The sequence below is a fragment of the Prunus mume genome, linkage group LG1, assembly GCF_029339155.1.
Source record: "Prunus mume cultivar Tortuosa linkage group LG1, ASM2933915v1, whole genome shotgun sequence".
Taxonomy (NCBI): Eukaryota; Viridiplantae; Streptophyta; class Magnoliopsida; order Rosales; family Rosaceae; genus Prunus; species Prunus mume.
This window is the reverse complement of record NC_142698.1, coordinates 15,463,798-15,486,218: the sequence shown is the minus strand read 5'-3', so window position 1 is coordinate 15,486,218 and position 22,421 is coordinate 15,463,798. Positions and strand designations below refer to the sequence as shown.

At 38.7% G+C, this 22,421-nt stretch overlaps 6 protein-coding genes across 6 annotated transcripts; 3 read left to right on the top strand and 3 right to left on the bottom strand.

Moving 5' to 3' along the window:
- Positions 1 to 1,683: 1,683 nt before the first annotated feature.
- Positions 1,684 to 2,924, top strand: LOC103342156 (nudix hydrolase 15, mitochondrial-like). The gene is made up of 4 exons (XM_008245757.3): positions 1,684 to 2,025; positions 2,168 to 2,310; positions 2,402 to 2,521; positions 2,637 to 2,924. Exons 1-4 carry the CDS (start codon positions 1,749 to 1,751, stop codon positions 2,874 to 2,876), a joined length of 780 nt encoding a protein of 259 aa, XP_008243979.3. The 5' UTR covers positions 1,684 to 1,748; the 3' UTR covers positions 2,877 to 2,924.
- A 319-nt stretch (positions 2,925 to 3,243) lies between these two features.
- LOC103341430 (ammonium transporter 2) lies at positions 3,244 to 5,808 on the top strand. Its single transcript, XM_008244947.3, has 3 exons — positions 3,244 to 4,108; positions 4,306 to 4,695; positions 5,172 to 5,808. The coding sequence occupies exons 1-3, from the start codon at positions 3,467 to 3,469 to the stop codon at positions 5,607 to 5,609; spliced, it is 1,470 nt and encodes a 489-aa protein (XP_008243169.2). The 5' UTR covers positions 3,244 to 3,466; the 3' UTR covers positions 5,610 to 5,808.
- Positions 5,809 to 6,498: 690 nt separating this feature from the next.
- LOC103341440 (BAG family molecular chaperone regulator 4) lies at positions 6,499 to 9,182 on the bottom strand. The gene is made up of 4 exons (XM_008244960.3): positions 8,708 to 9,182; positions 8,180 to 8,490; positions 7,953 to 8,099; positions 6,499 to 6,894 (listed from the first exon to the last, which is right to left on the bottom strand). Exons 1-4 carry the CDS (start codon positions 8,943 to 8,945, stop codon positions 6,697 to 6,699), a joined length of 894 nt encoding a protein of 297 aa, XP_008243182.1. The 5' UTR covers positions 8,946 to 9,182; the 3' UTR covers positions 6,499 to 6,696.
- Positions 9,183 to 10,097: 915 nt separating this feature from the next.
- On the bottom strand, positions 10,098 to 10,930 carry LOC103341449 (PEBP (phosphatidylethanolamine-binding protein) family protein). The gene is made up of 2 exons (XM_008244972.2): positions 10,412 to 10,930; positions 10,098 to 10,269 (listed from the first exon to the last, which is right to left on the bottom strand). The coding sequence occupies exons 1-2, from the start codon at positions 10,859 to 10,861 to the stop codon at positions 10,195 to 10,197; spliced, it is 525 nt and encodes a 174-aa protein (XP_008243194.2). The 5' UTR covers positions 10,862 to 10,930; the 3' UTR covers positions 10,098 to 10,194.
- A 4,339-nt stretch (positions 10,931 to 15,269) lies between these two features.
- Positions 15,270 to 16,221, top strand: LOC103342165 (transcription factor bHLH140-like protein). The gene has a single exon (XM_008245767.2). The coding sequence runs from the start codon at positions 15,462 to 15,464 to the stop codon at positions 16,026 to 16,028; it is 567 nt and encodes a 188-aa protein (XP_008243989.2). The 5' UTR covers positions 15,270 to 15,461; the 3' UTR covers positions 16,029 to 16,221.
- Positions 16,222 to 17,827: 1,606 nt separating this feature from the next.
- On the bottom strand, positions 17,828 to 21,352 carry LOC103341459 (receptor like protein 22-like). Its single transcript, XM_008244991.3, has 2 exons — positions 20,950 to 21,352; positions 17,828 to 20,812 (listed from the first exon to the last, which is right to left on the bottom strand). The coding sequence occupies exons 1-2, from the start codon at positions 20,996 to 20,998 to the stop codon at positions 17,994 to 17,996; spliced, it is 2,868 nt and encodes a 955-aa protein (XP_008243213.2). The 5' UTR covers positions 20,999 to 21,352; the 3' UTR covers positions 17,828 to 17,993.
- Between the last annotated feature and the right edge of the window lie 1,069 nt (positions 21,353 to 22,421).

The window sequence follows — 22,421 nt, the reverse complement described above, 5'->3', positions numbered from 1 at the left end:
CATACCTACTGGACTTTGTAAGTAATTAAGTTTGGGACAATATAGGTATTGCTAATAGTGGATCGCTGCGCGTTAAACTTTAAAAATCATCTAGATCATGTTTTTGTTACACTTATTTTAATTTTTTTTTGTCAATATGTTTGAGTTAAGAGACTTATTCACCAAATGTAAGTACTTGGCGAAGAAAACTTTAATAAATAGACAATAAATATTTGTACTGATCAGAAATTGTGGACCACACATAGTTGTGAAGATGACAGACAGAGCAACAGCTAATTTCTGCGTAATTAACGACCACAGGAGTAATGAAGTAATTTCACGCTCTAATCTAAAAGGTCCTAGCAGGAGGACCCAAAACCCAAACTCATCGAACAATCATTCCTTCCACAAGAAATTTTGAAATAATCTAATTGAAAACCAAAACAAGAAATATGAGCTGACAACAAACCTAAAACTGAAAATACTTCATCCATACAAAGCATCATATATAATATGTTGAAGAAAAAAAATGGCTACATGGCTGGTTTGAGAATCAAACCAAGAAAATTCTAGAGGCTAAAGCATTCCTCGAGTCGATGAGTGCTGATGCGGGTTAAGGCTTGAGCTGAATATCATGATTGGGACCACCATGAGGAAGGACATTTCTTTGTGTAGGGGAAGAGTAAGAGAAGGATGAACAAGGTGGCGAACAGCAGAACCAGAACCAGCATCATAATCTCACCGTGGACAGCAAACTTTGGGTCACTGATGAGGACGTCGTGAAGCTGATCGTTTTGAAACTGATCATTTGGGGCCAATGAAGACCAGAAAGGAGCCGGAGCAGCTGCCATGTTGATCAATAAAGCTGTAGAGAATTAGGTCATGCTGCAATGAGTTTCGTCTATTGTATAATGTTTGGTTGGTTGGTCTCCAGAGGTTAATGTTGTTAGCAGGTAGAAAATGATTAGGTGATTGATCTGTGTGCCGACAGAAAGATAATGGAATTGGACGAGGGTCCTAAAATTGATTAGATTGCCGTACATGAAGATAAGGATCTCTTTCATACGATGGATGTTTGGCTACCATCTAATCGCACGACAAGTTGATCATAACATCCAATTAACCTAGTTACGATTCTGGGTTAATTTGACCCCTCCCTTTTCCATTGCCCCTATTATTTCTAACGGAGTTTTGTTAAAAATTTGGACCACGTTAATGGACCACAATTTTGCTCTATTGTTTCACTACCAAGAAAAATAATCCTCAATCAAATCTGTTTGATTTGAAAAATTAACCAAGAGAGAACTTCCTAGAACTTCCTGTAAAGGCAAAACGATGGGCCTTCTTGTTTTTTTGGATCCATGTGATGAGCCCCGTTAAATATTTGGGGCCCTTTATACCTTTATTATATTGCAAGTAGGAATAGAAATTCTATTGGTCGCATCTTTATATTCCAGCATCCTCGTTTGTCTTGATTGTTCACAGAATATCAATTGAAATTGGAACCATGGTTGGGACAAGTTGTGGCATTCCATGTAGCATATTGCAAGCTGGTCCTCTAACAAGTGCAATTCCTTCCAACTTTCACAATATTCCCCAGTCATTGTAGTTGGCTTTAAATTCCATCTTGATCAGGATTTGTTCAGATATTCTCCCAAATTCCAATCCAAGTGGAGACATGGAATTTCAATCCCTTTAGAGAGACTTGTAATACAAATGTTGCCTATATATTGCACAGAACATGTATACAGTTGGCAAAAAAATTCCAAATGGCTTGTACAGAGGAGTGGGGAAGAAGCCAAATGCTCCAAAGGCTTGCCAAGCAGCTTCAGTTTTACAAACCACCCTCAGTGCTGGACGAATTGGAGGACAATAACGACGACGGCATAGGCTGCAACTCTTTAGCAGTCAGAAATGTTGAGTGTTCTTGTGCCAACAATTTGAGGGAGAGAAGAGCAGCTGTCCTGATATGCCTCTTTGAGGGTCCTGAGGGTGAGCTGAGAGTTATTCTTACTAGGAGATCCATGAAGTTGGCATCACACCCAGGTACAACAAAAAAATTATATATTTTGTGACAATATTGATCTATTCTCACTTTGTACACATGATAAATGTGTTATTGGTCTCAAATTAAGTAGACTTGGCCATGGCCACAAGAAATTTTCTAAGTTTGTGTTGGAAATTACAGGAGATGTGGCGTTGCCGGGTGGCAAAATGGAGGAGGAAGATGCAGATGAATCTGCAACAGCACTAAGGGAAGCCATGGAAGAGATTGGCCTAAATTCAGGCCTAGTTCAAGTTGTTGCAAAACTGGAGTGCTTTATGTCCCAGGTAGGTAGTAATGTGCTTATTTTTCTACTGAGATACAGGAACGACAACGACAAATCATACATTTGAATGTGACATTTTTGGCCTTGTGCAGCATTTAGTCACGGTTGTCCCGGTGATAGGACTTGTAGCTGAAATAGAAGATTTCAAGCCTGTACTTAATCCCGACGAAGTTGATGCTATTTTTGATGTTCCATTGGAGATGTTTCTTAAGGTTACTGTTTTTCCCATACAAAAATAGATAATTGCAGAACACAGGTCACATGATGCAGAGCATGTCAATTGTTGTTAACAACTTAAACACTAAATCTAATTTCTGTGAAATGCAGGAACACAATCACAGATTTGAGGAGAGGGAATGGATGGGTTGGAAGTACGTTCTCCATCTTTTCGATTTCGAATCAGAGCAAGGAAAGTTTCTAATTTGGGGACTAACTGCAAGCATTTTAATTCGAGCAGCCTCTGTTATCTACCAGCAACCTCCATTCTTCCAAGGACATCTCCCTGACTTCCAAAAACTACAAAAAGCCTTGCACAATGTGCATAATGTTAATTCAAATGTTCCATGAGAATGCTACTAATTTGAAGAAATAAAAAAACAATATAGATTCAACTTCCATCCTTCTCATGATTTGATTATTCATGGAGCTACAATTTCTTGGAAAATCCGATATCAATTAATGTCATATGAGCAGACTTAAATTGGTTGGTCCCCTTGTACATGCTCCGTACGCATCTTGACCCGTCAACTTTGTTGAAACTTCAGCACACTTTCATGGTGGTGGTGGAAAACCAGCTGCTCAAGCAACCAACCCTTCGTTTTTCCAAGTCTCGAGAGTAATCAAATATTCCACCAGTCAAAGTCCAACGCCATTCCCATCTGAAGTCCAATCATCAATTGTGTAGAAAATTGGCAAAACAAAAACAAAAACAGAACCTTAATATATAAAAAAAACAAAGAAAACAAAAACAGAAACAGAAAGAGAAACAGAAAGTGAAATTTCACACGAAGCTACCAAAATGAGTTCAGATCACGAAGCTTAAAAGTCCATGCCTTTTCATTCTGTTTACATCTACCAAACAAACCATCTTCACAAAAGGGTTAAGACTAATTAAGCCAAGAGAAAGCTCTTATCTTAGTGATCTCCAAAATTTGGCCATGGCCATAGCAGGTGCCTATAGTGTAAGAACCCCAGCAGTGCCCGACTGGCTAAACAAAGGCGACAACGCATGGCAGCTCACAGCAGCCACATTTGTAGGCCTACAGAGCATGCCAGGCCTTGTCATCCTCTATGCCAGCATAGTCAAGAAGAAATGGGCAGTCAACTCAGCCTTCATGGCTCTCTACGCCTTCGCCGCCGTGCTCATCTGTTGGGTTCTTGTAGGCTATCGCATGGCCTTCGGCGATCAGCTCCTCCCGTTTTGGGGTAAAGGAGCACCTTCTCTAGGCCAGAAATTCCTCATCAACCGCGCCAAAGTGCCCGAAAGCACTCATGTTCACGACGATGGAACGGTGGAGACCCCAATGGTTGAGCCCTTTTACCCCATGGCCTCGCTTGTCTACTTCCAGTTCACTTTTGCAGCCATCACTCTTATTTTGCTTGCTGGCTCTGTTCTTGGGCGCATGAACATCAAGGCATGGATGGCTTTTGTCCCTCTTTGGCTTATCTTCTCCTACACTGTTGGAGCCTTTAGTCTCTGGGGTGGAGGCTTCCTCTATCACTGGGGTGTCATTGACTACTCCGGTGGCTATGTCATCCATCTCTCCTCCGGCATCGCGGGTTTCACCGCAGCTTATTGGGTACTAATACATCGCCAATCTAAATCCTCTGCTTATATTTTCTCTGCTGATAATTAAAAACCGCGACTTCATTTTATACATAAGCACAATATGAACGAAGAAATTAAACATCACATATGATGTTTGGACCAAATTTATTATCTTGGTTTTTTAGGATTTCTGGATTTTGGACTAATTAAATTTCTTGGTTTATGTAGGTTGGTCCAAGGTTGAAGAGTGACAGGGAGAGGTTTCCACCAAACAATGTCTTGCTCATGCTTGCTGGTGCTGGGATGCTGTGGATGGGCTGGTCAGGCTTCAACGGAGGGGCCCCTTATGCTGCAAATATTGATGCATCAATAGCTGTTTTGAACACAAACATATGTGCAGCTACAAGCCTCCTTGTGTGGACGTCTCTGGATGTCGTCTTCTTCGGCAAGCCATCAGTGATCGGAGCGGTTCAGGGCATGATGACGGGGCTTGTCTGCATCACACCTGGGGCAGGGCTAGTCCAGTCGTGGGCCGCTATAGTGATGGGCATGCTCTCTGGTAGCATTCCTTGGGTTTCCATGATGGTCCTTCACAAAAAGTCTGCCCTATTGCAAAAGGCAAGTTGCTACTTTCCAACACTTGGTCTTGTGTTTTCATTTTTTGTCATTATTTTTGGCATTCATATGATACACATTGTGTACTTTAATTTTTTAAAAAAGAATTATATTTAAGATATTTTTGCTTTCTTTTTCGTTATTATAATAAAATAATAAAATATAAAATTGAGGGCCTAAATTAAGATATCTTATCAATGTTCAAATTTTCTCTCCCGTATAGTCAGCACAAAAATCATAGCATCGATCATTCTCCACTAGCTTAATTATATTCATTCCCTTATCCTATGTCCTTTATCAAGTGCATAATTGACCCTAATGAAATAGCCACCATCAGCGGATTAAAATTTCTAGAAGATTTCTATTAATCCTCCAAGCCCTTTTCTTGTTTGACCAAAACGCAGAAAATATCATAAATAATTTGAAAAAATCAAGAAAAATATTAATCTTAGAAGTATCATTTTTGTGATTATTTACAGGTGGATGACACCCTAGGAGTATTTCACACACACGCAGTGGCAGGGCTCTTGGGGGGACTGCTGACTGGGCTTTTTGCAGAGCCAGCTCTGTGCAGGCTTATACTGCCGGTAGGCGACAGCAGAGGAGCATTCTATGGAGGCAATGGAGGGATGCAGTTTCTGAAACAATTGGTTGCAGCCATGTTTGTGACTGCTTGGAACATAGTCTCCACCACAATTATACTTTTGGCGATTAGGGTTTTCATACCTCTGAGAATGCCTGAGGAGCAGCTTATTATTGGAGACGATGCTGTTCATGGAGAAGAGGCTTATGCTCTTTGGGGTGATGGAGAAAAATATGACCCAACAAAACATGGCTGGAATACATCAGTGTATGGGGAAGAAACGGCACCGTCTCCATATATCAATGGTGCAAGAGGTGTAACCATTAATTTGTAGATCACTGAGTGGGAGGCATGTAGCATATGATCACTTAATTATTATGTACCGATATGTAACCTGTAAGTAGAAGTTTTGAATAATTTACCGAAAAACAGAAAGAAAGAAAAAAGTTGAAATTTGTGAATTGTGATATCATGTTGTTTATTCTTGGTGAGGTGAAACTTTTTGACATAAGATCATTAGATGATGTTTCCAATCCACTTCTATCATAATGCATATTCCACTTATATCATAATGCATATTTTAGTTATTAATATTATACTCCGAACATGTGTTTAGCGAAAGATATAAAAGTCAGCAAAAGCAGGTCCAAATTTGACTAACTGGACAAAGTAAGGACTAATATTTGTTTTCAGTCTAATCAATTAAAGTGGTATTGTTAACAATCGTAGTTGGTGTGAAGTTGTTATTCTTATCTCTCTCCCCTTATATATAATTATAATTTTCTTTTTTTAATACAAGGAAATGGGAAAGAGGAGATTCGAACTTAAGACCTAAAATGTGGCGATATATACTCTTAACTACTTGAGTTACTACGACGAACCCTTGCTGTGTGAAGCTGTTATTAGATTATCAATCAATAATTTTTTGGGTCGGAATATCAATCAAATAATTTGAAGTCATGAAAACTAGACACGTGTCCTCAGCCTATTTGTCCATCCAATCCTGTATCTCCACTCAACACTCAACAGCCTGTGGTCAATTTCTGAAGCAGTTGTTGAGAACAAGTTTCACTAAAGGTTGAATCCATCACGAGGGCAGAGGAAAAATCTGTGCAAAATAGAATGGTAGGAACCAAGAGGGTCTCAAGATAGAAGGTTCCCAAGTTCTAATCTTAGTATGAGATGAAATATAAAAGCCAAGCAGCTTAATGCGCAAAAAAAAAAAAATCCAAAATATACCAATTCCATTTGCTCTAAGCAGATGGTAGTTTCCTTCACAGCAATAGACAGCAATTACAATTATACAGATCATGAACTGTCAAAGCGGGCACCAGCACCCAAAAATAGCCAGTTTGCATGCCAAATATTTCATGTTCCACAATAAATCTTGAAAAACAGAATATGGTAGAGAAATTTTTTTGCTAATCGAAGTGTTCCCAGTCCTGATTTACTTCTGTTGAAGATGGCATTGGGGTTGGGGCACTCAGGCATCCCACTCCAGAGTCAAAGGTCTCCCATTTGGTTGTTACTGAGGCAGCATTGCTACTGTTGTTGAAAGGATTGTTGTTCCTCACCTTCAGAGTGTCCAGTGCATCCACAAAGTGCTGGACACGTCGTACCTGTTCAAGAAAGTTATGGTACACAAGATCTCCAATGGTTACATGCAACTTCAAAATTTTGAAAAAGCCAATAAACAAACGATTGCACATTTACATGCTTGTTCAAGAAAGTTATGGTATATGAGATCTCTAATTGTACATGCAACTTTAAATTTTTATAAAAGCCAATAAACAAACGATTGCACATTTACATGCTCAATCTGCTGATTGCAGCAAATCAATTTAGGCACAGATAAGAAGCTACAAACTTAAGGAAAGGATATTGAGACTCTAAACTCTAAACACTTTTGGAGGCAGCCCAGTTGTCCTATCTTCTACACAAAATCGTTAACCATATGATTGTAAATGTCAACAAGGTAAGAGAGGCTGGCTGCACCAGCAGCACTTGCAACTAATTGGTACCTCTTCCCATTTATAACAAGGAGTTCAATCCTAATTGAGTTCATAGCTGAATCCCCGATGGTGGGCAAGGATTTAAGGGAAGAGGAAATTTGAGAAAAGAGGAGGGGATAATAAATATTGGAATTTGGAAGACGGGTAGCTGATCAAGCAATGCTGATCCAAATCTGAAAAGATCTAAAAGCAGACACTAATGGACTCCCAATCACACAGACCAACATCAACACACAGATAATGCTACTCTATGAAGGATACGGCATCACATCAAGCATAAAACACATGATGCCGAGCAATCAACGAAAGCCAAAAATGCTTACATTCAGCCATTCTGTACTTGTTTCAAACACTGAAATGAAATGACCTCTGCAGTGGAAGCCTTCAAGTCATTAAAGTTGGGCCTAGAGGACAAGTATAAACTGACTACAAAGGCAAATAAGTGTCCTATTCCAAAGTACGACATATGTAATTGGTAAGATTTAACACATAGCACAAACAACTAACGGATGCATGAATGACATGCCGCAGGTGAAATATTTTGCTAGAACAATAATTGTGAAATATGTATGGTGTGCCACACACAATGCATTATTTGCCATGAGAACAAACAAGATATCTGGCAATTCCGCCATGAGAAACCAACAATGCTGAAAAAGACAAACCTCTGCCTTCCGTTGCATTTTTGCTTCCCCATCTGCTTTAATGCCGTCCAATTTCAGCAACTGCCTCATGAGCAGCTCTGTTGATATGGCAAATTCTTTATCGGAAACCTTGGTGCCCCCGCCAACAGCCACTTCCAAGGCAGCAACCTAAAGATTTAAACAGGCAATGTGAGTCCCATTGAAGCCTAATATTTGGGTAATTAAATACAATGGATGCATAGACTAACCCTATCCGCGAGCTTGTCAACCTCAGCTCTGACTTCAGCAATCGCTTGAAAAGCTTTTGACATGTCACTGCTTTTGACTCCAATCTCATCAGCATTGCTATTGTCTCCAACCTCTCCAGCGTTGCTTTCCTTCAACTCCTCAACCTTCTTCTCTTCGGGTTTCCGGTCCTCCATAAGCAGAACCTTGGAATTATCCTTCACACCCGCAATGTGCAACTGCTCCTCATCCTCCTTCTCTTTCCCCCTGAAAAAGAGCTTCTGCGCACTTGGCTCCAAACCAGTCTTCTGTGCAAGATGTATCTTCACATCCCCTGACAATGTTTAAAATTAAATCAAACACCCATCAATTTCGATTCAGCTAAGCATGATTTAATACTCTTGATCAACAAAACAATGCTTCAATCAACCATCATAAAAATAAAAGCAATCAAACAAAGTTGCACGTAATACACTAAGAACATACAAGTGAACTCAAAATTCAAAGTGAAGATGATTAAAACGGAGGATGTAATAGTGAAGGAAGAATACCGAAAGTGGAGTGAGCAGGAACAAAGAGCTCGTATTGGGCCTGGTGGGCTGGGCCGTGGACGACGTCGATCTTGATCATGGGCCCACGGGAGGAGGCGGAAGCAGAAGCAGCAGAGGCGTCATCGCCGTCTTCTCGCCTCTGGACAAGCATCCCACCTGGCCTCATCTCCCAGTCGATCTCCTCGTTCTGAACGGGTACTGGCACTTTCGGGTTCAGGTTCGGGTTCTTTTTCACCATATCTCGAAACGGAAAGTGTTGGGTGGGTTTTGAGAATCAGGGGTTAACGAAGGGTTTCTATAAATAGTAGTGGCGGGATTGATTGACTAGCGAGCGACTGAGTGAGGGTTTTTGAGGGAGAGATGATGATGGGGTCTCTAACGAACCGCGTTTCCTATAGAACGGTTGGTCGGTTGGTTTCATTCCGAGTCCGACGTCAAAAGGGCATTTGAGCGGTGCATTTGTCATCACATATTACAATTGCACGGTGACTAATTACACACTCTCTTTTTTTCTTTTTTCCTTTTTTATTTATTTATAAATTTTATAAATATAAACAAAATTTGACTTTTCTATGTAACAAACGAAATTAAGATGTACATAATTTCTTAAAGCATCCTCAATTGGTATATCAAATAATTACACGAGCATGAAATAACAAGAAATAAAAGAATAAATTATTTCAACCGAACAGTCAAATTCTATATGAATTTAAAAGTAAGAAGCTTGATGTTAAAATTGACATCTATAAAATTTAATGTCAGATATTATTTTTTGACATTATAACGCACTATAATGTATTCATCATAGGATCTCTATTTTCTTTTAAAATTTAATAAAAAATAATATAATATATGATATTTTAGTGAATTAAAAAAAAATCAAAATGTCAAATAACCACTTAAATCATTAAATTCAAATTTAACACTTTTTATTTGACATGTCCAAATATCATTTGATACTTTTGAAGAATAAATTATTGCATAGGGCTTGGGTACATGCAAGAGCAGTAAAAAGGAAGTCACAGCCCGTTAAATATTTGAGGCCCATTAACAACAACCTGTCAACAATTTGAGGCCCTTCGTAGGGCCGTGCTTATATTGGCCCACAAGGTATCCAATACAACTACGCAAACAAATGAATTTCACGTTCTTGAAATCAGCTAAAAAGTATCCAATACAACCACGCAACGGCGGCTATACCAGGTTTTTTTTTATATAAAAAAATATAGCCAAGCGGCTATACTTGGTTTTTTTTAAAATATTTTTCTTACAAAATAGTATAGCCAGGCGGCTATACTCCCAAAATATAATATTGTAACAGTATAGACATGCGGCTATACTCCCAAAATATAATAATGGCGTGAAGCTTGACCAACTTGCATAAATGAAGTTGTGAAATGTTTCATTGATTCATAATAAAAAAGAAGTACATGACCTAACTACAAGTCGCAATACAACATCCAAACAACTAAAAATACTAATTAACATCAGAAAATGGCCATCAAGACCGCTTCTCCCAATACATGCCCTTGAATTGCCTCTAAAACCTTCTCCTTCGTCACCTGCACCAAACCCAAAAATTCAACAGAACCAAATATAGACAAAAAATAATAAAATCTTGCAAAAAATTGACCATAATTTTTAACCAAAAACACATGTCATACACTTTGACAACAACAAATATACACATGCACATGCACATACCTTGTGACCAAAGTGCAGTTCATCATCCAAAGCATAGAGCTTGAACTCGAACCTATGGCCATGATTAGGCAATTTGGGCCCACGCCACCCAGGCACCTTCCAGTCATTGTTCCCTTCTTTGATCCCACCATATTCGCCTCCCACCTCCTCCTCTTTCCCAGAGAACCCCTCTGGCAGCTTCTTCACAGTCGGTGGGATGTTCACCACCACCCAGTGTGTCCACGGCACGATCGGGCCATTCGGGTCGGGTGCATCAATGTCTTGTACAACCAGGGCCAGGCTCTTGGTCCCCTGCGGCACGTTGTACCATTCTATTGGTGGAGATATGTTCTTCTTTGCCCCTTGGCCTTCACCTGTGTATTTTCTGGGCAGCCTTCCTTCGTGGTCTATGCCTGGTAATACCAATCTGAACTCTTCACTGGAAGCCATAGCCTCTAAGCTTTTGCGCATACGTGCTTGTTGATAATGAGAATACTTGATATGCTATTTCTATGTCACAATTGTTTATAGGGATCTGGTCTTTTGGGATGCACTAATGTTGGACACGACACGTTATGGGATAGACGTTTCGAGTTGGCGATAGAAGGTGCGAGGAGTTTGGTGCCGTGACACGTGCTATGAAACCTGGAACTTGCTGGACCCTTCCATCAAGAAAAAACCTTTCCAGCATGTACTACTGCCCACGTAAGTCAATATTGATTAATATAATACCTTTGAGCGAAAATTATCAAATTCTATCCATCCATATTATAATATGGATACTACTTGCTTCTTTTCCGATAAAGAGATATTCTTCTTTTTTACGAATTATAATTTGACATATATACAAAAATAATTCATAAAAAATAAAAATAAATAAAAATTTATGCACACATATTAAATTAGTAGAAATATGAAAGCTCTTACTTACACGGTAAAGACATAACAATGTTGAAAGGTAAAACTAGACTCTAATTAAAAATATAAAAGTCACTTTTGGTTATTCATTTGTCACTTTGATATCCATGATTTCAATTTTGACCCGTATAGTTTGATATTCCTCACACAAACTATATGATAGAGTAAACACGTGTCCTTAATGTGTAGTGGTATTTTGGACAAACTCGAATGTAATTTAACAAAATTTATGACGCGTCTTGAATAAAAGTGACATAATTTAAATTGAAACGATCAAAATAGTAAAATCAGCAAACTAGATGATGATAAATTACCTTTTGAGTCTTTGCATGACAGAAAAAGCCTCATTTGAAGTTCCAAGTTTTGGGTTGGGAAGGGATCTTCGAATTCATATCACATGGATCAGTCCGGTCCAATACTATTTATAATCATGTCAATGCTAAAGTTTCTGATTTTGTGATTAGATTAGACGAAAGAAAAAGACAGACAAAACAAGCGTCCGAGTACATTTTACATGGCTTAAAAAGAAGGGAAAAAAAATGATTAGTACGTACATAATGTGCAATTATTGGATGCGTGACTGGTGTGTAATGCGTACTGGCAAAAGCTCATAAAGCTCATTTTGAGTGGTCTATTATAGTAATGGTGCATCAAAACGCAGCGTACCATCCAATCGTGCCCATAGACCATAGGGCGTTGGACAATTTTGGGCATGCACTCAAAGAGAGTAGTACCATCAGACTGGCACGTGTTGTCGCACAATACTGCAAAATATTCCACGTGGCAGGTGTATGTGTGTTGGTGACTTAAGCGAAGTGTAGGGCAGAGTAGGAGAGTACCATGGACCAGTCCCTGTTATGATACGTCTTCCAATTTTTATTTTCACGGGCGGGACTTTACATGCGTTTGTTTGCAAGGCCAATTTGCATAAACAAATATTTAGTACACTTACCTCTTCTTTTTCCTTTTTTCTTTTTCTTTGGGTCAATATATCGTACACACTATAATCTTCTTTCTTCATGCAGCTCATATTTGCAGGAATTCTTTTGCCGTGATGCTGAAATTTCAAATTTTGGATGAGACTAAAACCTAACATTTATATTTGAGTATAAGCGATAGTCTAAAATACAGGGAAGATGATTTCTCATGCACACAAAACTAAGACGCCGTTGGAGCTAGCAACTAGGGCTAGGCTCGATTTAGGTTGGTTGGTTTTGGGCTCAGCCAAACCGAATCGTAGACTTCTGTTTGACTATTTTGAAAACCGAAATCAAACCATAATTGACCACTTCGGTTAATCGGACTTGGTGGTTTGGTTTGGTTCAGTTTCGGTTTTTTGGCTTTCTTAGAGAGAGAGAGAGAGAGAGAGAGAGGAAATAAAAGCAATGGATAGGAGAAGAAGAAAAAAAAATAGGGAGAGATGGAGAAGAAGAAGAAGAAGAATGAAAAAAGAAGAAGAGGGGATGGGGAGAGGGCGTGAAGACATATATAAGAAGAATGAGAAAATAAAAATAGAGAGAGAGGGACTGATGAAGACAAGACAAACGAAGAGATTGAGAGAGAAGAAAAAGAAAAGATTGAAACTATGTATTATATATATATTTCTTATATATAATATTTTTTAATATCTTTGGTTTGGTTTGGTTAAACCGTGGGTTTGAATATTGCAAATCATACACCGAATCGTATATTTCGGTTTGGTTTGAGTTCAAACCGATGACCAAAAAAAACAAAAAAAAAATCAAACCAACCCAACCCATCGGTTTGGTTTGGGCGAGTTGGCCAGGTTTCGGGTCCAAATGCCCAGCCCTACTAGCAACCATCATTAAACCTAAAAGAAACAACCAACCTCAATGCCAAAATCATAAATCTTAATTCTTCAGTTTGATTTGAAGTGTATGTAACAAGAGAGCATTAATCTTAAAAAATGATATAAATTAAGTAGGTTAAAATGGTGTGTATTTTCAATTTGAAGTGGAGTAAAACTTTCATGATTCTTCTACTTGCGTGTGCTCCTTCTAAATTCTCTTCTCCTTTTATCGGGTTGACGATCATAAAAAGTGTATAATGCAGAGCGAGCACAAGTCAACGTCCATATTAAATGCAGAAAAAGATATCTGGAAGGTTTTGATTTGAGGAGTGCAAAACCAAATAGACCACAGATATGTCTCGTAACGTTTCTGTTACTCAAAAACTGCAACCACAGTAAAACTCTGCAGCTGCGTTCACCGTATAAAGCTAAGAACCCTTCCTGCCGGCCCTGTAACAGTAACTTCCTCAACAGTAAAATCATCACTTACCTTCCCTTGTGATGTCGATGTTTCCATTTCCAATCCCCTGTTCAGTGTGGGGGGGCCCCAAACTCGAACATCAACTGGCTAATCCGCAGGTTTACCAACTCTGCCGTAGCACTGTGGACAATGCAGTATTAACATATTTTAATTCTTGGGTTTTTGGTCTTTGCAATTTGTAATTTCACGTGTGTATATAACCAACTCTACTGATATTTGTTCTAATTAATTGGAGGAGGTCTCAAGTTTGACTCACATGAATGACGATGACGATATATTCTTGTGATTAGTTCGATATCTAGTTACTTGTTGGTCTTATTATGGTGGTGTAGCCTTTTTTGTGAATGTATCAGTCTGTTGTAAAAAGTATCATCTTATTATAAAAACATATATAACATATATACATTGTAGAATTCTACATGGGCAATATTCATAGATTAGTTACACACTACGAGAAATCTGGTGTACAAAATAATTATGTAGAAAAAGAGAAACAAATTTTATGTCAAAACACTATGCGGTCATGTACATCAGCAGAAGTTTGTGACTGATGTGTGGTTTGACGAAGACAGATAAAGCAGGTAATTTTGAGTTGAACAAGTAAGAATAATTAGGGTTCTACCCACCCCCACTGTGAAATTAAACCGGAGACTCATCTGTCCTCCTATGGCTTAGCTAGGGGACCCCCCCCCCTCCCAAAACCCCACCTGGTTCCTTTGCTTCTTTTAATAGTTTTTTTCTTCTTCATCTTTTGTCTGTTTTAATTTGTATTTTCATCTTTGCATGCTTTTGTCTTTTTGTCTCGAAGCAAAGTTGCAATTCATCATTCGCATTGCTGAATGAAATTTTTTGAATCTGTCAAGTTAGGCAGTGCCCTGTGTGGACTCAACAAAGTTTTGGTCTAGATTATTGCATATAGGGAATCGGGTAAATATTCAACGGTGGTGTTTGGGGATCTAAGCTTGAATCGTAGCACTAGTTGAAGCCAAGTTTTTGCTAAAAAATGCCCTTTAAAAGAAGAGCTGATGATAAGACCTTAAGCCCTTTTCTTTTTCTTCCTAAAGAGGTGTAATTGAGGGGACACGAATAGTAATTCTCTTTCAGCAAACAGTGTATAACCTAAGGATAAAAACTATAAAAAGCATAACCGTACGATTTAAAAGCCCGGCAAGGATTTGGTCCTCGGATTTAGACACACCTGCAACTATGTTACATCCACTTAGATTTCATAAATAAAAGAAAAAGGACCCCCACACCCCCCTTCTCTTTAGTCTTTCTCTTCATTCCTGACTAGCCTCAAAAAGCCAATTTGACTCCAACCCAAACAACAAAACACCCTCTCTGTCTCTCTCTCTCTCTCTCGGACTGGTTAAGGGCCAATGTTCCTTTGTTTTAAGGGAGGGTCCTTAATAGGTCACGCTTTACCTAGTTGCGGACAGAATAAAACTATTTGTACCATCTTAATTGAGTATTTGTTATATTATCTTAACCTAACAATACATTGATAAATGGTTAGTTGAGATGATAGAAATATCGTATCAATAGTATATATGCACCAAATGCCAGGAAAATAAAAAAAGCAAAAAGCAGAGGAAACCTTTGCGTAGGTTAAAGAGTCTCCCTCCTGGGCCTCCTGGCTGGGCTAGGACCCCTAGGGTAGACACCCGAATCCTGCGCCAAAGATTGGCTGACTCACATGACGACATCTCTCTCCTTCTCCTTGATTCAAATCAACAAACCACAATATTCATCTCCCTATATATAATACCATGCACCCAAAAGCACTTACCCCCTACCAAGTGCAAGCCAAAAAAGCCCAGTTTCAAGCAACCAAATAGCCACGTTTGCTGTTTGTCCTCCAAATGGACTATTTCTCTGCTACTAATAACTGTAGCTCAGATGGCTCTAACTCTAACTCTTCTTCAGCTACCAAACAGAACGGCACCGGAGAGAAGATCAAGGGTGGTGTGAAGAGCAAAAGCAAAGGAGTGAGGCTTTCCACAGACCCGCAGAGTGTGGCGGCCAGAGAGAGGAGGCATAGGATCAGTGACCGGTTCAAGATCTTGCAGAGCTTGGTTCCTGGTGGGACCAAAATGGACACGGTGTCCATGTTAGAGGAAGCTATCCACTATGTGAAGTTCCTCAAGGCCCAGATATGGCTTCACCAGAGCATGATCAACTTTGTGGACGATGATGATCGTCTTCATCATGACCGTTCATCATCCTCATCATCCTCATCTATGTTCCAGTACCAGCTTCCAGCTGATCATCATCTTCATCATCCAACTGGGTCCCATGATTTCTACTCTCAGAACAATTTCGTGCAACCACCTTCACCGTCTATGAATATTCCATTGCCTGACCCTAATTACTTCCAAGGTCAAGAAGCCATGCCCAATATTGAAGCCTACATGAAATATTATAGCTAGTTTATAAGTAGTTCTCTCTCTCTTAGCCACATTCACTATGTGTGCTTTCTATGACTATGAGCAAGTATGTATTAGTGATATTTAAGTTATGGTTAGCCTTGGACTGGTGTATTTTCATGGTAAAATGTTTTAACTAATTGTATTTCTTTGTTGCTCTAAAAATGGGAAGGAATTAATGTTGTTGTAGTACTGACGTTTCTGTCTAGACTGATTTAGATTATATGGCTGATTTGGTGTGTTATGAACCTACGAATGATCCCAAATTGTGTATTAACTTAAATGTCCAGTGGTTTTAAGGCTGATATTGCCAAACATGTCCCTGCAGAGGTCAACATTCTTTAGTCTCTGGGAGTTTTTACTGTAGCTTCCTTGCATTCAAATAACCGCAGCCATTACCAATGAGAGTTAGTTCAGTTGGTAAGGTTTCTGCATTGTGTATAGCCCCACTAATGTTTGAGTCCCACTGATAGTAGTCTTTATTTGCACGCGATCTGTAATTTTCTATATGAATTCATACCGGTAGTAACTGACAGTTGGGTGCCACGAATAAGTCATTCTGACTCAAGATTGTAGGTATGGCTTGATGCTGGTGGTGAGAAAAGCCAATCTCCCCTTTATACTTTTTCTCATCCAAAAAAAAAAAAAAAAAAGGCCACGGCCATTTCATAACTGATTATTTGTTTTTGGTCTCACGAATATTTGTTTTTGAATAACTTGTGATACAAAGACTATTATATTTGTAAAACATACAAATTAAAGTAATGGGATTAGTTTAAAGGTTTTAAATATTAAGATGAATTTCAAAAGTTTTTTTTTTTGAGGGAGATGAATTTCAATTTGAATGAATTATTTGATATTTTCATCAAATAATAATTACTTCAAATATAAAGTGGAAATTCGTACGTATTTTGTCTAATTTTTTATATATAAAAATATATGAAATAAATTAAATAATACAATTAAGACGTGGGGATTGAATTGGGAATGGTTCTGTGCATCAGGCTGAAGTTCATGGCTTGAAGTTTGCTAGCAAATCTAATTGTTTTCCGTTAATTGTGGAGTGCTGTAGAGCTCGTGAGTGTTCTCAGTTGTGATCCCCTGCAGCCGCTGTTCAATCTTATATCCAGTTGCAAATCTTTTATGAGTGGTGGTGTGTGTAGGATTCATCATGTGTTTAGGAAAAGCAATTATGCTGTTGATATGCTCGCTTCTATTGGGATTATTAAGCCTTTTGATTCTTCGTATTTGGAATGCTCCTCTTGTTCTTGTCAACCCGTTAATTTTCAATGACTTGTATATGATTTTTATATTCAAGTTTGTTGTCGGTTAGCGTTTGTGTGAGGGCCCTCCTCTCTACAACCGAAAAAAATAAAATAAAATAAAATTTAGTAAATAGAACACAAAATAAGCTTTGTTGATCATGTATTTCTATCTGGTGAACGCCAACATATTGTGCGTGTGTTCTTCAATGTTTCCTTTTTGATTTCTACTTTTGTTATCTGGTCATTCTCGTTTTTAGAATGTCTTTCTTTCTCTTTTTACTTTTGTTTTATAGAACTATTGGGCATCATTTTTACCACAAAGCTTCCAAACTGTCTGTTGGGCTTCAAGGCCCACGATGAGGTTCCCCTTCTGGTCTTGAGCGAGGACCATATTTGTCCTATACAGTAAATTCGTTTTTAACGGCATTAACGACTCAGTTAATTATAAGAGCATTACTGGCATGCTTTTGTTCTTACCCTACAATGCAAAACTTTTAGACGCCTTTTTCATGTCGTAGTATAATGGCTCTCCATGTGTTTGATGAAATTCCTGACTGAAAGATTATAACACTATATATACAAGCTGTTCTTGTCCCACCATTTTGGGTTGATAATTACGAAAGTATAGCACTGAAAAAGTAAATTGTGAAGAGATAAAGAAGAGAAAACAAAAAGAAAGAACATAAAAAACAAAAAATTGTGTCTATGGAGAAAATGAGTACGAGGAGGAAGAAGAAGATGAAATACGTGGTGATAAATGGCATGTACAACTTGGGTCATGGATGGCCCTCTTCCTACTCATATCAAGTTTTGAACAAAACACACAATATGTACCCCGAAATCCTTTGTCTTCAGATTCATTCTCACCTGTATCAGAGTCTTCCGTGATATACGTGCTATCTTCTTCAAAATCTTCTTCCTCCTCCTCGTTCCATTCATCGCGAGTTTTGTAAGTAAATCCCATCATTGGAAGGATTGCCAGAAGAATTCTGTCAATGCTATCCTCCAACCAATTTCTTCCTACCTCCCACAAGATTAAGAGGATAACAATCACTCCTGCTCCCACTCCAAACCCCACTCCAGTATATATGGACTGCCACTCAAATCCAATTCCTGACATTTTTTTCCGAGTCTTTTGTGATGCATCTGTTGACTCATTGTTATCACTGCGATTTGGAGTCAAAGGCGGACCGAATAATCCTTTATTTCCTGCAAAGGATGCTGCTGGAAATGTTGAAATCTGAGTACTGACTGGAATCTTCCCGACCAGTTGATTGTTTGAGAGATCCAGGAATGAGAGGAAATTAAGTTTCGCAAACTCTGCTGGAATTGTTCCGCCCAATATGTTGTTTGAAAGGTCTAACGACTCAAGTTGTCGTAGGTTACCTAATGATGATGGGATTGTGCCTGTGAGAGCATTACTGGACAAGTTGAGGCCATAAAGTGATTTGAGTTGTCCCACTTCCTCAGGTATTGATCCACTGAAGTTGTTGCCGGAGAAGTCAATAGAGGTGAAGACAGTTAGAATCTTTACCAACTCCATCTCTAAACCTTTGTTGGTAACAGTTATAGCATCCTGATAATATACCCCGGTGAATTTTAGGACTCCAAATTGAAGGTGATTAAGCTCTGACATGGCATCATCGTCGTCACCCATCATTGCCTTCCAGGTTCTCAAGCATTTTCCTCGTATTTCACCACTAAATTTGTTGAGTGCTATGTCAACAATTTGAAGCATTGTCCAGTCTCCATGGGGCTTGGGGCATCCAAAGCCTCCATAAAATTTGTTGGATCGCAACACAAGAACACGCAAGGTGGAAATGTTCTTCAACAGGCACGGAAACGTATCTGCTATTTGATTGTTTCCAAGGTTCAAAACCTCTAACATTGTGCAATTGGCTAGAGATTTTGGAAACTGACCTTCTATTCGATTTCCATTGAGGTCAAGAGTTTTTAAACTACAAGTCCCAGGAAAACTATCAGGAATAGCGCCAACAAGGTTGTTTCTCCTTAAATTAAGTACTGCAAGGGTCCCGCTCATTGCAGTCAAACACTGGGGAATCGAACCATCGAGAGAATTATTTGAAACATCAAGAACCTGAAGATATGACCCATTGCATATAGATTTTGGAATGATTCCGTAGAATTTATTGTTTGAAAGGGATAAAAAAATAGTGTAAGAAAGGAAATCACCAATGTCAGTCCGTATGCTAGAGCTAAAATTATTGCTTGAATAATCTAGATAAGTGGCAAATTGTGGAAAAAATGGGATTTGTCCCTGAAGCTGGTTGGAATGAAGGTCAAGCACAGACAAATTAGAAGTACGATTGAGGAAAGGACCTTCTAGAGTTACCAGAGAGTTGCAAGAAAGATTTAGTTGTAAGAGATTACTAAGCCTCCAAATCCAGTTGGGTATCTCTCCAGGAATCTGGTTTTGTGAAAGGTCCAAAGTGTTTAATTTGGATTGGCTTCTCAAGAAATATGGGAATCTACTCAACTTGACAGAAGCTAATTTCAATGTGGTAATTTGAGGAAAGGAAGAGTCAGAGGAATTGGTGGTGTTGTAGTTAATCGACAAACTACTGTACGAAAGATCAAGACTCGAAAGATTTTTCAGTTGTGGAAGAAACTCAAGAGGAAAGGAGCCGCTGAAGTTGTTTGAAGAAAGTGAAAGAATCTTAAGCCCTTTGAGATTAAAGATAGACATTGGCATAGGCCCTTCCAACTTATTGTTACTCAAATCAAGGGTGCCCAGTGCAGATCTAGTAGCAAATTCAAGTAACTGACCAGAGAATTCGTTGTTAGAAAGTTGTAGTTTCTGCAGCAGGGGAAGAGAAAATAGAAATGGTGGAATAGTCCCATTAAGTAGATTGAATCTCAAGTCGAGATTCACTAGATTAGTATGGTTTTCCCAGTGAGAGGAATTAATCTGACCTGTCAGAAGATTGAATGAAAGATTTATTTGGGTCAGATTCTTGGCCATACTGAAGAATGGAACAGAACCATTGAACTTGTTCATTGAGAGGTCCACATAAATCAATTGTGTAAGGTTTTCCATTGACCTTGGGATTGATCCAGTGAAATTGCAACTTGGAACATCTATTTTGGACAGCATTTTGAGGTTCCCAATAGAGTTCGGTAGCAACTGGCCTGAAAAATTTGCCCCATTGAGAACCAGGGATTGAAGAGATGCATTCTTCGGAAATTCTGGTAAGGAACCCTGAAGCTGAGAATTACCTGATAGGTCTATAGTCTGAAGCGTAGGTACTTGGAAAATCTTCTCTGGAAATGTACCATATAACCCAGAACTGCTGAGGCGCAAGGAAGTCAAATTTGTGAAATTTGAGAAGAACTCTGGAACTTGAGTGGACAAATTGTTTTTCTCTATACGAATCACTGAGAGTAAGTGAAGTTTCAGTAATGAACTATCAAAAGGGCCTGAAATATGAGAACTGGACAAGCTCAACACCCTCAACTTTGGCAGTGAAGATGATATAGCTTGGCACCACTGAGCCCCATGTGCTGATATGTTCACACCATCAAGATGAAGTTCAATAAGTTCAGAAAGGTTGCCAATGAGCACATTCAAATGTGGATTCTCAAGTTTCAGTGAAGGAGTTCCGGGAAAGTAAAGGGTAGATAAATCAAGAGTTACCAACCTTTTAAGGAGTGAAATCTCAATTGGAATCTGCCCCACAAAGCCAGCATTTGACAGGTTCAGATAACTCAAATTGGTCAGCTTGTCGAACTTGGATGGAATCTGAGTATTGTTGAAGTTATTGTAAGCCAAATTCAGGCTCTCGATGTGCTGCAGATCAAAAAGAGCACTTGAATTATCAAGTCCTCCTGATATTGATTCGCTGCTTAAGTCGAGATGAGAAACACATCCATCTTTGCAGGACACACCTTCCCAAGAGCAGTAATCTGGGCCTTTTTCCACTGCTTAAGTTTGTTAGATTTTGCAGAGTCAAATTGGAGGGTGTTCTTCAATTGAAGCAACAAAAATTGCTCATCGCTTGGGCATTGGCTAGAGACCACGAAGACATGGAAGCTGAGTGAAACATAGTAAATGGGCACTAAGAAAAGCCATGAAAGCAGAGGAATTCTCATTGAAAGCTCTGATAAGTGACACCCACACAAGAGGAAACAGAGCAGGCTAGGATATAAGCAATGGTCCTATGAAGGCAAAGATCCATGAACATGAACCTTGAGCTCCTGGATTTGAGCCGTTGACCAGACCAAAAATCTTGCAGAGGTAGCACGGAAGGGAGACTAGTTGGAAGTTTTCAATGGGAGGCAGAACATGGAAGAAGACAAAACAGAGAGAGAATTGGGATGGATGAGTGAGAAGACTCAGAGCCGCGTTTGTTTGTATAATGTGGACTTGTTCTTGAGGCGGCCTTTCTTTATTGTATTTATCCCCACAGCTTTCTGACAGTCACTCCTGGCACGTTGCAAACTTGGAATATTCAAGCCCAATTGCGTTTGTCTTGGTTGTTGACTTTCTTGTATTGTATTGTGGAAAAATACCAATCCCATTTCTCCCTCTAGATTTGTGGGTAAATAAATCTCATTTTCACTCTCGTGTTTTTAACTCTTTAGTTTTACATTTTAAACTTAATCTTGGGTAATTTAAGACGTTCAGATGAAGGCCTAGTTTGGGATTGCTGCCGCTTTAAGAAAAACGCTAAAAAGAATCACTGTAAAGTAAAGTAGTTAAACGTTTGGTAAACTGTAATTTTAAAAGCACTGTGAGTATGAAAAGCAGTGTCAGAGCGTTTGGTAATTTTTACCGTAAAAGTGCTGTAACTATTTATAATGACTAAAATGGACATGATGCTTAAAGTGTTTTTTACTAATTTGTTTGGTAAAAAATAAAACTATAAAGTGCTTTTATACTTTTCTCCCAAAAAATTATATTAATCTTTGCTTAAAGAAAAGTAAAAATTCAAATTCAAATTTAAAAAATATATATATCATTTCTTTTCTAGGACCAAATATAACCTGCTTTTTCTTTTTTTAGCCTCAAATACCATAATACACAATCACTTAATATTCTACTAGAACAACCTCAAGGTCTGGGATAAACAAACATAATTATGTATTGAATAAATTTCAACAAAGATAAAGA

Bases quoted from the DNA above. Each gene is read 5' to 3' on its own strand.
- LOC103341430 (XM_008244947.3), top strand. From the start codon at position 3,467: ATGGCCATAGCAGGTGCCTATAGTGTAAGAACCCCAGCAGTGCCCGAC. The intron at 4,109-4,305 runs GTACTAATACAT...TGGTTTATGTAG, and splicing joins GTTTCACCGCAGCTTATTGG to GTTGGTCCAAGGTTGAAGAG. The intron at 4,696-5,171 runs GCAAGTTGCTAC...GATTATTTACAG, and splicing joins AGTCTGCCCTATTGCAAAAG to GTGGATGACACCCTAGGAGT.
- LOC103341449 (XM_008244972.2), bottom strand. From the start codon at position 10,861: ATGCGCAAAAGCTTAGAGGCTATGGCTTCCAGTGAAGAGTTCAGATTG. The intron at 10,270-10,411 runs GTATGTGCATGT...GGTTTGGTGCAG, and splicing joins AACTGCACTTTGGTCACAAG to GTGACGAAGGAGAAGGTTTT.
- LOC103341440 (XM_008244960.3), bottom strand. From the start codon at position 8,945: ATGGTGAAAAAGAACCCGAACCTGAACCCGAAAGTGCCAGTACCCGTT. The intron at 8,100-8,179 runs GTTAGTCTATGC...TTAAATCTTTAG, and splicing joins TTGACAAGCTCGCGGATAGG to GTTGCTGCCTTGGAAGTGGC. The intron at 6,895-7,952 runs GTTTGTCTTTTT...TTTCTTGAACAG, and splicing joins AAATGCAACGGAAGGCAGAG to GTACGACGTGTCCAGCACTT.
- LOC103342165 (XM_008245767.2), top strand. From the start codon at position 15,462: ATGGACTATTTCTCTGCTACTAATAACTGTAGCTCAGATGGCTCTAAC.
- LOC103342156 (XM_008245757.3), top strand. From the start codon at position 1,749: ATGGCTTGTACAGAGGAGTGGGGAAGAAGCCAAATGCTCCAAAGGCTT. The intron at 2,311-2,401 runs GTAGGTAGTAAT...GGCCTTGTGCAG, and splicing joins TGGAGTGCTTTATGTCCCAG to CATTTAGTCACGGTTGTCCC. The intron at 2,522-2,636 runs GTTACTGTTTTT...TGTGAAATGCAG, and splicing joins CATTGGAGATGTTTCTTAAG to GAACACAATCACAGATTTGA.
- LOC103341459 (XM_008244991.3), bottom strand. From the start codon at position 20,998: ATGCTGGCTTTGTGGGGCAGATTCCAATTGAGATTTCACTCCTTAAAA. The intron at 20,813-20,949 runs GTTGGTAACTCT...TGAACATATCAG, and splicing joins GAGATTTCACTCCTTAAAAG to CACATGGGGCTCAGTGGTGC.